This window comes from Zonotrichia albicollis, chromosome 2 (genome assembly GCF_047830755.1).
Source record: "Zonotrichia albicollis isolate bZonAlb1 chromosome 2, bZonAlb1.hap1, whole genome shotgun sequence".
Lineage (NCBI taxonomy): Eukaryota > Metazoa > Chordata > Aves > Passeriformes > Passerellidae > Zonotrichia > Zonotrichia albicollis.
The window spans coordinates 26,935,353-26,949,149 of NC_133820.1; the positions used below are offsets into that span (position 1 = coordinate 26,935,353).

A 13,797-nucleotide genomic window follows, 5' to 3' on the forward strand; every position below is an offset into this window, starting at 1 on the left:
TAAGCTTGTAAATAACAGAAATGAAATGTAGGCAGTAGGGTATAGTTGTAACTAGAAGGAAGAGCCCACCATTGCAGCTGGTAAGTTGACTGTCTGTAGTTGTGTGAAGGATGTCAAGAAATGGAAGAAAGGAGCAGTGGACCAAGTATTCCAGCATCTCATTTATTTTCAGTTCATCACATGGGACAAATGTTTTTGCCAGGTACCAAGAAATGATCAAACAATTCAGTACCAGATGGAACAGCTGGCTCCTCGTCTAGTTTACTGCAAGATGACATCTCTATTCTGATGTATTAGTGCACTTGGTTGAGAATAGACATCTCTTTCTACAGTGTATAAGATTTGTATTTTAATTCAGGTAGATAGTGAGGCTTATTAACTCTGCATATAATTTGTGTTTCTATAAAAGCCTTAGCTTTTGTATTTTTAACTGCATTTGCAGAACACTGTTTAGGTTAAAATAACAAACATTCAGCAGTTATGTCAGAAAAGGAAACTGCAAATTTGTGGACAACCATTCATCATAAATCTTGCTCCCAAATAAGAGTTACCGACAAATTAAAATTGAGTATCATTAGAGTTCCTTTTAGTTTCAGACAGAGTTCTATTAGGGCTGCCTTTTATGGACTGAAGAGTAACTGAGCCCTGAGAAAATGCAAAGCCTGGGAATATTCTCTTGGTATCAGGAATGTGAAGTGGTGGTTTGGGGTTTATTTTGTTTTCTAGAGGGTGCTCAAAATAACCACTGGAAGGATGGTTGCATAATAATTGTATAGCATTCAAAAATAATAATTTTGTTTGTGTACAGAGAGCAAATTAATATATGTTCTTGTTCTTGTTGAGTTTTGTAGTGCTTTTAAAGAAATATCAAATCATAGAAGGATTTGGGTTGGAAGAGTCACCTAATCCCAGCCCACTTGCCCTGGGCAGGGGCCCCTCCCATTAGATCAGGTTGCTCAAGGCCTTACCCAGCCTGGCTTTCTACACTGTTGGGGCATCTACAACCTCCCTGGGCAAGCTGTTCCTGTATCTCACCATCCTCATAGTAAAGAATTTCTTCCTAATACCTAACCTAAATTTCCCTTCCTTCAGTTTGTCCCCATTATTCCCTGTCTTGTCACTGCAGTTCTTGCTGAAGAATCCCTTCTGGCTTCCCTGCAGTCCCCTTCAGATACTGGGAAGTTGCTCTGGGCTCTCCATGCACACTTCTCTCCTGTGGGCTGAACAGCCCCAACTTCCTCAGCCTGTCTTCACAGGGAGGAGCTCCAGTCATCTTACCAACTTCATGGCTCTCCTCTGGATTTGCTCCTACAGCTCCATGTCCTTCTTATGTCCACCTGATTGCTTTGCATCCCTGAAGGCAGTAAATAAAATATATTTGATTATATTGTGTTTCACATGTTTTTGACTTTCCCAAGATTGCCAGGGAGCAAATAGATAAAACTGTTAAGCAGAAATGGATCAAAGTATCTGAAGTAATGTGTGTGTGGCAGTTTGTTTTGCTGAGCTATTCTGTTCCTCCCTTGGGATTCTCTAAGATTCAGTGGGTGGTTTAAGTAGTATGTAATCAAACTGATCACATTATAATATAAAATATAAAACCAAAAATGTCCACCAGCAATTTATTCAACAATATTTCTTTCAGACTCTATAAAGATTCAGCTGGTAATCAACAATGGTAGCATTTTCTCCTGAAAAGGCACAGAAGTTCAGGTTATTAGGTGGAGTACTCAGCATGACTATGTGCACACACATGCAAAATTTGGCTGTCTTAAAATGGAAACAGCCACCTAAACTTAGAGGACGTCTTGGATTTGTCTTGGGTCTTCTAAAACTATTCTTAAAACTAAATTCTTCACACTAAAGTATCTTTTTTTCACTCACTGATTTTAAAAGTTGCCAGCATGTTCTGTGCATTATTCCAAATCACATGCTGGATTTTTTTAGTATATACTGACTATGACACACTCTCAGGATTTCTTGTGTGCAACTCATTTCCAACTTTGTAATCTTTTGGAAAAAAGAATCTTTTGAAGAAGAATTGTCTGTCTGGGTGGGAGAAGCATGTGTTGGAAAATGCTGACCTGGGTGGACAGTGGCTTTGCATTTATGTACAGTACTGAAATGATCAGATGCAAAAGGGTACTTTCAGCACTAATTCATGCACATAAATTTTGCAGAATGCTTGAAAAGCTTACAAATTAGTGCTTCAGAAACACAGTTTTAGAACTTGGCCTCTACTAACCTATCACTATAGCTAATTAGTGCACATTTTGGTGCATATAGATGAAGGAAAAGACTGGAGCAAGGAGGACATAGTCTTAGAGGTAAATCACAGAATATCCTGGGGTGGAAGAGATTCATCAAGATCACTGATGTTCAGCTCCTTGTCTTGCACAGCACCATCACCAGGAGTCACACCATGTGCCCAAGAGCATTGTCCAAATGCTTCTTGAGCTCTGTCAGACTTGGTGCTGTGACTTCTTCCCTGGGGAGCTGTTCCAGTGCCCAACCACCCTCTGGATGAAGAACCTTTTCCTAATATTCAACCTAAGCCTTCTCTGACACAACTTCAGGCCATTCCCTCAGTCCTGCCCCTGGGTAGGTTAGAGAATACTTAAGCAGAGTGTATCTGAGTCTGTGGGCCCTGATAAGCAAACACAGTGTATCTGAGTCTGTGGGCCCTGGTGGAATGCACCTGAGTGCTGAGGGACCTGGCAGCTGTCATTGTGAGGCCACTGTTGATTATTTTCTAATTATCACAATTACTGGGAGAGGTGATGGGACTGAAGGAGAGTGATTGTCAATTCCTGTCTTCAAAAAGAAGGAGGATCCAGGGAACTACAGGTTGGTCAGCCAGGCTTTAATCCTCAGGGAAATCATGGAGAAACAAAGTGTTCCTGTATGCATGGAGTACCAAAGGGTAGCTGGGCTTATTCAGCATGGATTCACAATGGTGAAATGATGTTCAACCAGCCTGAAGGGAGGGTGCAAAGAGCTTTTCTTCAGTGCTGCCCAGTGGCAGGACCAGAGGCAATGGGCAAAAGGGGAAATGCAGGAGTTTCTGTCTGAATATTAGGAAACCTTTTTTCACTGTCAGGCTGGCTGGGCCCTGGCACAGGCTGCACAGGGAGTTTGTCAGCATCCATGGAGATGTTCAGGTCCTGGCCCTGGGTGGCCCTGCTTGAGCAGAGGGCATGGGGTTAGACTGGATGATCTCCAGACATCTCTTTGAATGTCAGCCAGTCTGCAATTCTATGAAATGGATCTCAGAGTTCCTCAATAAATAGATGGAAAGTATTCTCAGATTTATTTTGTTCACCATAACCAATAGAAGAAATAGAGGATGAACAAGAAGGTAAAACTATAGATATTATGTTGCTTTCTGTTTGTTAACTAGCAATCAGTTATGTGTTAGCTTAGAGTAGCTTGGATTGCATGTAATGCCTAGATAGATCTTCAGATGACATTAACAAGAATGCAGGTTTTTTTACTTGATGATTGTAAGTTCTGAAATTCTTTCCTTGTGTGGCAAGGAGTGTCACTTTTCAGGGATTTTCAAATTCAGTGCAGAAAACACTGAATTAGGTGCAGAGCACAAGAAGATAAGATTCACTACTGCTTAGAGCTTTCTGATGACCATTTTCTCACAGAAGGGGAAAGGATGAGCACTGGGCAGCTTTTATAGGGTGGAATTTCCTTGAGAAGAAAGGCAGAACACTTTCTTCAACAGAATTTTGTCAGTGGCAGGTGGAGCCTGCTGCTGAAGTGGGGGTGGAGAGCGTTGCTTTGTGTGGAAATGTCTTGAGTCTCAAACTGTCTTAAAAGGTGAGCATTGGCATTGCTGCAGCATGGTGCTCCTCATTCAAGTGTTAAAAAAGAGGGCTTTCCAGACATCTGGTCCATTTGATACACTCCAGGTGTGTTTTAAGATTACTAAATTCTTAACAAGATTGGTTTCCATTAATTGGTTGTGAATCTGGAACAGAAATATGAACCCAATAATATGGGCCTAAGAGAAAAATCTTGGGAATTGCTGATTTCTGTCAACTGTTACTGTTTGGATCCTGGTGCGTCTCTAAAAGTTTAAGCTATATTTTTACTGAACTTGTGCTGTCTTAATTATGCAAATAGCATTGCTAAATGTTTTTTTCCCTATATTTGGCATTGTCTAATTGATTGGGTTCAGTGACACTGGTATTTTCCAACATATTGTGAATTTGTAAATATTTGTAAACCATTAATCTAAATTTATTCCTCTGTTTTCCTCTGCCAGGAAGAAGGAAGTATCAAAGAAATTGCAATAACTCACCATGTAAAGGAAGGACATGAGAAAGCAGACCCTTCACAGTTTGAACTTCTGAAAGTACTAGGACAAGGATCCTTTGGAAAGGTTGGTAACTGAGCTCTTGTGGAGCCAATTATTCAGGAATACAGCATTGAATATTGGTTGTGAAATATTCAGAACAGTCACAGTTTTGCATTAAGGCAATGTTGCAAGTAAAAACTGCTTTCTAAATTAGTGCTAATTAGGCACTGTAATTGTGACAGATCTTTTTAAAGCAGTAATTTTTTTTCATGTTAGCATGATTTGTGGATTTCAAAGTTCAATAGAAAAAATGGCTTGATATGAAGTAATTTAGTATTTACTGTTAAAATGAAATGTCAGTCTTCTTTTAACTACTCTTCTCTATTTGTGAGGGTGAGGGCTGAAGTGTTTTTTTGGTAAGTATTCCTTGTTGCTTGCTAACTGTGGGACAGCACCAGTACAGAGGCTGGTTTTTGTAGCATGGTGCAATTGTAATGAACAAATTTTAGGCAATAATGGCTACTGAAGTAAATGTGATACACCCCAGTCATGTTCATTTTCTGGTGTGATTTGGTTAAGGTGCAATGCACCTTGATATTTATCTGAACATCTGTTAATGACTCAAAGTTTCTAGCATTTCATGAGTACTGAGATCTCACTGGGGATACATTTTTTATACTTTTGGTTGTCCAAATCCAACTTGAAAGCAAAACATTAAGTTCACATGACAAGACAGATCAAGACTGAATGGAATATGCAAGGCAGGACAGCAGAGCCTTTGCATCTGTTTTCAGCCTTAATTGCAGTTCTTAATGTGATATTAAGTTCTAGCATGTAAAAAAAACCCCTTAGATATAGTGGGAAATAAGAAAAATAGGTCCAATTCTCTTTTGGTGGTAACAAGTTACTGTTAGTCACATTGCTGTTCCAGTTAAGTTTGGAAATCTAGGTACTTAGAAACTATATAATTTTGTACTCATACTAGTAAGAATTCACTGGGGAAGCTGATTCCAAAGGTTTGATTTAATCCAGAATCATAAACCAAGTTTTTATTTGGAAATCTTCAGATCATGAGAAGTAAATTATTCAAGGGCAAGGAAAAGTAAGCTAATAAATTATCATTTCAGCAATTCTTTTATTGATAATATTAAATTCAGTAATTTAATGGGAGGGAGAAGGGGGAATGTGAGTTTTTAAAAAAGCAAAAATAATAAACTGTCTAGCTGACACAATTTTCTGCAAAAATGCCAGTCTTTTTCTCAATTGTCTTAGCCTTTATGCAAAAATCATTAATATTTTTTAAAAATCCATTAATCATTTTGTTCTAATAATTTGTGAAGCTGTCTCTGTTTCCCATTTAGTTTAAAAAAAGTAGGTTAGCATGCTTTTCAAGGTCTCTTGATAATGATCTGGTATTCTCTGGGTAATGCAAGGAATGTTAACATAAGTGAGAATTTGGCTTAAAACCAGACGTCAAACTAATTTCACATGACATGTTTAACTTCGTCATGTACCACAACATGTGTCTATACATGTCCACAGCCAGAAAACCTGTGACAGTTGGTTTTGGTACTTGGGTTTTTTTTCATTCCTAAATCTAAAATTTGTCTCTACTGGAATTAATTTTGTGTTAAGGGTATTTAAAACAATACCAGTCAAGAAATCCCATGATATTGAAGAAGGAAATAAAACACCCTTTAATTGAGGCTGCTTGTTCTTTATTGTTGAATACAACACTAGGATATTTTTAAAATTTATTTATACATTGATTTATATAGGTTTCTGGATCAAATTTTGTTCACATATCTATGGTCATATCTGAAAATTATTTTATTAGCACATTTCCTGTGTCAACTTCTGAATTTCATTAAGATAAAACTAGAGATTAATTTTAAAAAGCTGACTTTTGTGTGTCAAATTCGGAAGAACTTCAGAGAGAATCCAATTTATTTTTTTTACTCACTGAAATTGCTTAAATTAGACCAAAATTAATTTGGCACAGTATCCTCTGAATGAACTTTTTAGATTATGAAAGGAGATTTGGCCTTGCAGAATCTAAAACTGTCAAATAAAGTTTCATTGAAATCATAGTGACTACTTTAATTTCATAGCAAAAAAAATAATCTGACTTGCTTTTATTTTCTTTTAAGAATTCTTTCTAATTTTTAATGCAGGTCTTCCTTGTCAAAAAAATCTCAGGATCAGATGCTAGACAGCTTTATGCAATGAAGGTATTGAAAAAGGCCACCTTGAAAGGTAAGCATTGTTTAGAACAAGGAAAGAGAAATAAAAAAGGTCACTCGGGGACATTGTACCAAAACCTAATCTTTACACAGCTGCTGCTCTACAGATTGTGTCTTACAGCTTTCTTCTCTGAAACAGGAAATGGCAGAATACACTGCTTTGTCTTGTAAACCTGGAAGGATTAAGGATTAACAATACCACAGTGCTGGTCAGAGAGGACAGCAGGCTCCTTCCCTTGCCACTTTCCTTAGATGATGGGGGGTTAATGGAGTGCTTGGGGTGCATCTGCCGCCTGACTCCTTCCTGAGCTGTTATTTGAAACTTAATATCCTTCCGTTTTTCCTTTGCTGTGTGTCACCAAGGATACAGTTAATGCCTTTTGCTCAGTTTATAATTAGGTCATGATACTTAAAAGCCCTTCATATTGGCTGTTTTATTCTAGAAGTTCCTAAGCACATGACTTAGTCTTTTCTTTTGAGACAGGCGTATACAGTACACTTGCCCCAAACTTTTGGCACGTGATCTCAATGTAGATTTTATAAAAATCTTAGGTTAATCATCTAAGTTACTTGAGCAAAAACGAATTGTGAATTGATCTGTTTCTTGGGTGATTTTGATCTTGAATGCTATCAGTAGCAAAAAAAAAAAAGATTTTATAAAATCTTAGGTTAATCATCTAAGTTACTTGAGCAAAAACGAATTGTGAATTGATCTGTTTCTTGGGTGATTTTGATCTTGAATGCTATCAGTAGCAAAATAAGTCTAAGCCTGAACAATCTCAATTCTGTCTCCGAGAATTCTGTAAGAAAAAAGAAATAAGTTATTTTTTACCTAGATCAAAATGAAACTCATCTTTTGCACTGCCTTGACCAGATTGTATGCTTGTTCTTTTGTGTCACTGTTTTATAGTTTTGTCTATCTGAAGTTCTTCTAATTTATGACTCTACTGAAACTGAAATGATAATTTTGGGATGACTCCAAGTGCCTGTAGTGCTTTACCAATGTTATCGATTGTTGTATTGAATTTCAGTTTTAATGTTTTCATTTCAGCTTTAATCCTTTTATCGTCAAATATTCGTAGAGTGATGGAGGGAACAAAGCCATTGGTTTATGAACTTCTGCTAAAATGTTTAAATTTTTTCACTTAAGATCCAGTGCTGAATGTCACAGTTCTTACAGAGGGCTGTGTATTTGAACAGTTTCCTATATTTTGATTCCTTTGTGTTTTGTGGCACGTGTCATTCTCATTATTTACTTCCTATTTTTCTGAATTTGAATTCCACTCATTTAAGGTACATTAATATCCTCAACAGCCTTTCATTCCCCAGCCTGTTAATAGCTCAGGACTGGTCAGAGGTCACTCAGCAGTTGCTTTTTAAGATGTTCGAGGGCTTCTCTTCATCACCTTTTGATTGCAGTTTAACCTTGTGTAAAAATTACAGTCCAGGCTGTGGTTCTAGTTTTGCTTACAGATGGGAGAGACTGATATGTACTGAAATTGAGAGATGACTTCTAATTGGGAAAGGAGACCCTCTGAGGCACTAAGAATTCAAGGATGCAAAAGGCTTGAGCAAAAAGGTGACAACATCAAAAGGATGCCCCAGTCCTCAACACTTTGTATCTGGATTATCAGATGTTTTTCATGCACTGCTTGCTTGTGATTCATGTTTTAGGGAGAGCAGAGTTGCAAGCAAATTAAGATGACTGTTAAAACTTTAATATGAAATTAACTGGAATTAATTCTATTTTCCATAAATGCAACTTTTTAATATATGTAATACTGTATTTTTAAATAATACAGCATATTACTTGATGTCTGTTTCTTTAGCTCTTTCAAATCTATTTCATAAAGTTATTTTTGCACTCTATAATTGAAGTTAAAAATACCACTTGAAAACAGTGTACCTGATCCACAAATCAAAATTAGAGAAAATATTTTCATAGAAATGCAACTGTATTAGCCAGAACACATTGATGTAACTGCACAGTCCAACTTTCAAATGTTTAGAGCAAATGCAAGAATATATACATATAATTTTGTTTACTGCAGAGACTAGTTTTTAATACACACTGATAGAAGATGTTATCTTTCAGTGCCCCATTATGAAGTGGAGAGAGAAACAGAGCCAAAACATTGCTAGAGTGTTTGGAATCAAATATATTAAGAAAAATCAGTGCTTCCAGTAGAACCCATGTGGACATTACAGTCAAATAAAAATCAGATGTCAAGTCAAATAATGACTTATGCCATTATCTGGAGGGAGCTCAGTTCTTTACTCTTCTTTTGCTTGGAGTTTTAAGTCCTTGCTTTCCATGTAACTGCTGCATAGCTGCAGGCACCTGAAAGTCTTTAATTTTTTTTTTTCACCTGAACCTGCCTAAAAAAAAAAGAGTATTCTGAATTTCAGTCTTGTAATTCAGATGAACTGCTGAAACAGTTAAACTGCACAACTAACTATCTTGTGACATTTTAATGGCTTTAGATGCAAAGGTCAGCATTCAGATGTGATGTTTGCTTTGTACTTGAGCACTTATTTCATAAGCTTCCATTTTTAGGGATGTGTTCTGCAGGCAGATGGAAACTTCATGGTTGTATTCATTCATGAAAACATATCTATATAACTTTTTCATAAGTATCTATATTATTGTAAGTGTGTGTTTCTGGGAAAATATAGGTAAATGCCTTAACACCATTTTGCTTCTTGTTCTTTTTTCTTTTCTGCCTTGTTATGTTTTAATATCTGAGAACTCTGGCTTGTAAACTGTACAAGGAATGCTGTCAGCTTAAACTTTGGACGAGACTTCATTGTTCTGGGGTGCTTCCTCCAGGAAGATACATTTGTGAAAGGAGCAGTAACAAAATGTAGAATAGAGGGAAAGAGGAAAATGAAAAGAGAAAACTTTGATAGTTCTCCTCTGTGTGAAGTACTGAATATTGTCTGTGTCCTGGCTGATTCAGAGCTTCAGGAGGGAGCCAAGCCCTGACTGGAGCTGGCAGGAGAACAGCTGAAGCAGGTGCTGTGCTCAGCTGACTGCCCTGCCTGTATTCCTGCATTGCTGGCATGTGATGCTCATTGGGGTTTAATCTCTGGTGGCATTGGAGCTCTTACATGTCCTGTTCAGAGCCACCATGGATGGACAGCACAGGCAGCTTGAGCAGCAACTGCTTCTATTGTCTGCTGTATTTCTCCATGCACATTTACTCTCAGTAAATGTCCTTAAAATCAAAAATATAATCTGAAGGGTATACACTACATTGAATCAATGGCATTTTTAAGTTCATAATAAAGGAAATGAAAAAAAAAAATCCCTTCCAAATTGTAAAGGACTTAATATTCTATTAGAGTGAGTTATTTAATGAGTTAAACCAATATAACATCTTTATGATAGTATGATTATACTTATGCTGTTTGTTTTGCTATGACTTTCTCTATTCTTTTCACTAGCAGAATGTGTTCTATACATAGCTGTGGCAGTTTTGCTGTGATGTTTGAAAGGTTTGCTAAGTATAGAGCAGACTGAAGGGTGGCTGTGTTTTCTCATGTGCTTTTGTTATATTTATTTGCCTAGTGCTAGGTTTTGTCTATAGCAAAAACTGAAGTAAAGCAAAATGCATAAAGATATTTCTCAGAAAAAAATGTAGAGTAAATTTTCTCAGTGCTCAGCTGTGTACAGTATCATGACCTGCAGATAATTATAATATTATACAATGGGAAGTACATCAGGAAACAGATGAGAAATACTAAGTCATAATGTAATTTTTTTTTTAATCTTGCGTGCTCATGTTCTGTTGTAGTTCGAGATCGGGTTCGGACAAAAATGGAACGTGATATCCTAGTGGAAGTTAACCATCCTTTTATTGTCAAGTTACATTATGGTGAGTTGCAGAAAAATTCATTTTTAAAACCCAGCGTGTTTGTCAAGATAGCTTTTAATATTTGCTCTGTGGTTCAGAAAATCACAGAACTTTAGGGTGTAAAGTCCCAATTGTGCAGACTTGTTCTGCAATAATTCTCATGCAAAAGAAGCACATGACTGACTTCATGCAGTGTTAATTCTTCATAAAACTGAGAGTCTGTAGCCTTTTGTGTTATTAAAAGGAGTTATCTATTAATAACTACCCATTATTTTCCAAAACCTCCAATCTTTTGTATGACATACATTTTTGAAGTTGTTTCTTACAGTTGCTTTGTTTATGCTATAGAAAATGTATGCAATGGCATTTATTCCACTTGCATCGAAATTGGTGGAAATTAGCCTTTTAATTTTAATAGTATGAGCAGCTGTAGCACAATACTTATGTATAAGAGGGGAGGATATCAGTACTTTTAACATGTGGAAAAAAAAGGGGAGTTTCTGGTTTGGTTTGGGGTTTTTTCAGCTCATATTTTTCTTTTAGGGTTTGTTTTTTCCTGTAGTTAAACCTCACTCTCTCTCACTTTTTGAAGTGGCTTAAATTATGCACCTTTCACTATTTTATTTGCCATTCTTTTGCAGACTAGATTAAATGTCCCTATTTAGCTGGGACATTTCGATTTTAGATTTTTAGATTTTAAAGGGTTGATTAGTTACTAGTTTGCCCTTTTAAATTTAGCTTCTTTGTTTAAAATCTGAAATAAAATGCTGGTTAACCTAAGTAAAGTTTATTTTTTAAGGAACTTTATTGGTGATTGCTTTACTTTCATATAGCATGGGAATTACTTGGTCTGTATTAGAGAATCATTTATCTAATTCATTTCAATACGTTTTCTGACAAACAAGAGAAATTAATTTTAATAATGAAAATAAGGGGGAATTATTTGGTATGTTATTTTCCTAATCATGGATAAAGTTAGGTGATATTTAATTTTTTAATTGATCTTTTCAGCTTTTCAAACAGAAGGGAAGCTGTATCTTATTTTGGATTTTCTCAGGGGAGGAGACTTGTTTACACGTTTATCCAAAGAGGTACACTCTTTAAATTTGAAAAATTGTATGTTGATAGAATTTGACTATAAATTGTCTGTATTAGGAGAATTTACATTTTAAATTCTGTTTTCATTTAATAAAATTTTGACCTGTTTTTAACCAGGTACGTTTTTTGTTTGTTTGGGTTTCTTTGCACAGTCAGTTCATAGAAGGGCTGATGGCAATTTACATTATTTCTGAAAAAAGTCTTAGACAAGCAGTCTTCCTGTGCTGCTTTTTATACCTGGCAAAATCTCCTTTTGTCACCATGTTTAAATATAAGACTCAGAACTTAGATTTTTATAAAGTAAATTTATGGCTGGTTTTAACATCCAGAATTCAGGGCCAGATAAGATATTCACTTTTTTTTACCCATGAATGCAAAATTGCATTATGTATGAATATTTAAAAAGTGAGAATTGTACTCCACTTATTTTAGTAATTTTCAAAAAGTGAATGTTTTGCCTCTGTCATGATGGTAATGTGTCTGTGTAGATATAGGAGATAACAACTTCAAAGGGTTTCATTACCTCATATTAATTTGATTATAATTCCTAAAATAAGTGTTAACATCTAATATATCACCATATTTTTAAGTTTTTGTTATCCATTACTCGTGTTCAAAAACTCACACCAAACAAAATGGAAAGCAGCAAGGACTGCAAGTCCAGGCTACCAGATCCACTTTGGATACAATCTCTATCCAGGAGACTTGCAGTCGTAGCTGCTTTCCATTTTCCTTTGCCACAACAGTGTCAGGGCAGCAGGGTTACCACTGCAGTAAGTGCAATACCACTTATTGCTATAAAAAGGAGAGTAGATGGAATTTACTTTGTATATAGATGTACCCTTGCTTCTGCACATAAATTATTTCATTTGTTTTGATGATGCCATCTGTTTCAAGTTGCCCTTTGTCATTTGTTTTGCCACAGGTAACTAATAGGTTATTAGTGCTCTAAAAGTGAGATATTTTTTAAGTTTGTAGTTCATTCTTGATTCCCAAAAAAGAGTGTATATTGGCCTCCTGCTTCCTGACTTTTTCCTGAGCCCACTCACATTTTATAAAATTTAATGTGGTTAGATGAGAAATATTCATTATAGGTACCTGAATCTAAGCAGAGTTAATGACTGGTGAGTGAAATGGGCATGCTGGACGCTAATTATGTCATCCTCGTACCACACCATGTGATTTTGAAAGAGATCACATGAAAGTTGTTGCTTTTTTCCTGTTGACTGCAAAGGGAAAGGTGATTAATTCCAAGCTAGATGTCTACACTGCAGATGTTTAAGGTTAGGAAAGACGAGTCCCATACAATGGTTTTAAATAACATAGTGTGGGTGTATTATCCTCCTCATAGGATCTTTTATTATTTGAGCTTTTAAGTGTTTCTAATACAGATTTCCTTTCTTGAAGATGTCTGCACTAAATATTGGCTCTTTTGTAGAAGTAACATCAGCAACAACCTGTTGTACAAGCTTTAGTATTGCTTTCTCTAATGAAACTACAAAGGGGAAAACATATTCTCCATTCTTAATTTTTGTTTGAAGTAATCTTCAGCTATGCTGAAATAAATTTTTATGCTTTTGCATAAAAAAGAATTGCCATTCTTTTTTCTGGGTCTATATGCTTTATCTTAAGGTATTAAGTCTTAGATTCTAAAAACAAAGCAAGTGAAATAACTGAGTAGTAACTGAAATAGAATCAAATCATGCAGGATCTGGTTTTATTTTTATCTTTTTCTGCAGTCTCAGAAGAGTTGAATTGTAATGTATTCTGTCAGGGATCACAACAGTTGATATGTTGGGACAATATGTTCATTTCAATTACCATAAACAGGGAGTAGTTTATCTTCCTAATCCAAAAAGTGGGATTGCTACCTGGGATCCTCCCCATGCTCTTATGCCAGCTGTTCACTTTACTGCTTGTTAGCTCCTGTTAGTTTACTCCTTCTTCTGCCTTCCTGCAGTTACATCTCGGGCTGCACTTTGGGACTTTTACCATTGCTGTAACTTCTTTCTCAAAGTACCCAGGAGCAGTCTTTCCAAAATCAAGATACATATACTTTTCTTCTCTCTTACTTTGTAGATGAAATTCAGGCATTTGGACTTCTTTGGTCCATTTGTTGTCTGTAAATGAAATTATCCCATCTACGATGTTGTACTCACATTTTTTAAGTGCTTTCAAAGTATTTTGGTTTGACTACAATGTGTCTGTCTGTTTTCTTGAATAATCAGAAACAGATAATCTCTCAATTTGCAGAAAGAAGAATATATTGCCTTTAAAAGTTCTTTTTCAA

The 13,797-nt window shown here is 36.1% G+C and overlaps 1 protein-coding gene across 3 annotated transcripts in view; it reads left to right on the forward strand.

The window, feature by feature from the left end:
* RPS6KA3 (ribosomal protein S6 kinase A3) overlaps nt 1-13,797 on the forward strand; it is a 74,058-nt gene that overhangs the window by 29,595 nt on the left and 30,666 nt on the right. For all 3 annotated transcript variants that reach the window (XM_005484347.4, XM_005484346.4, XM_074534628.1), the window contains 4 exons: nt 4,277-4,393; nt 6,484-6,565; nt 10,350-10,430; nt 11,421-11,500. In XM_005484347.4, coding sequence (XP_005484404.1) covers nt 4,277-4,393; nt 6,484-6,565; nt 10,350-10,430; nt 11,421-11,500 — 360 coding nt within the window. The remainder of the gene's footprint in view (nt 1-4,276; nt 4,394-6,483; nt 6,566-10,349; nt 10,431-11,420; nt 11,501-13,797) is intronic.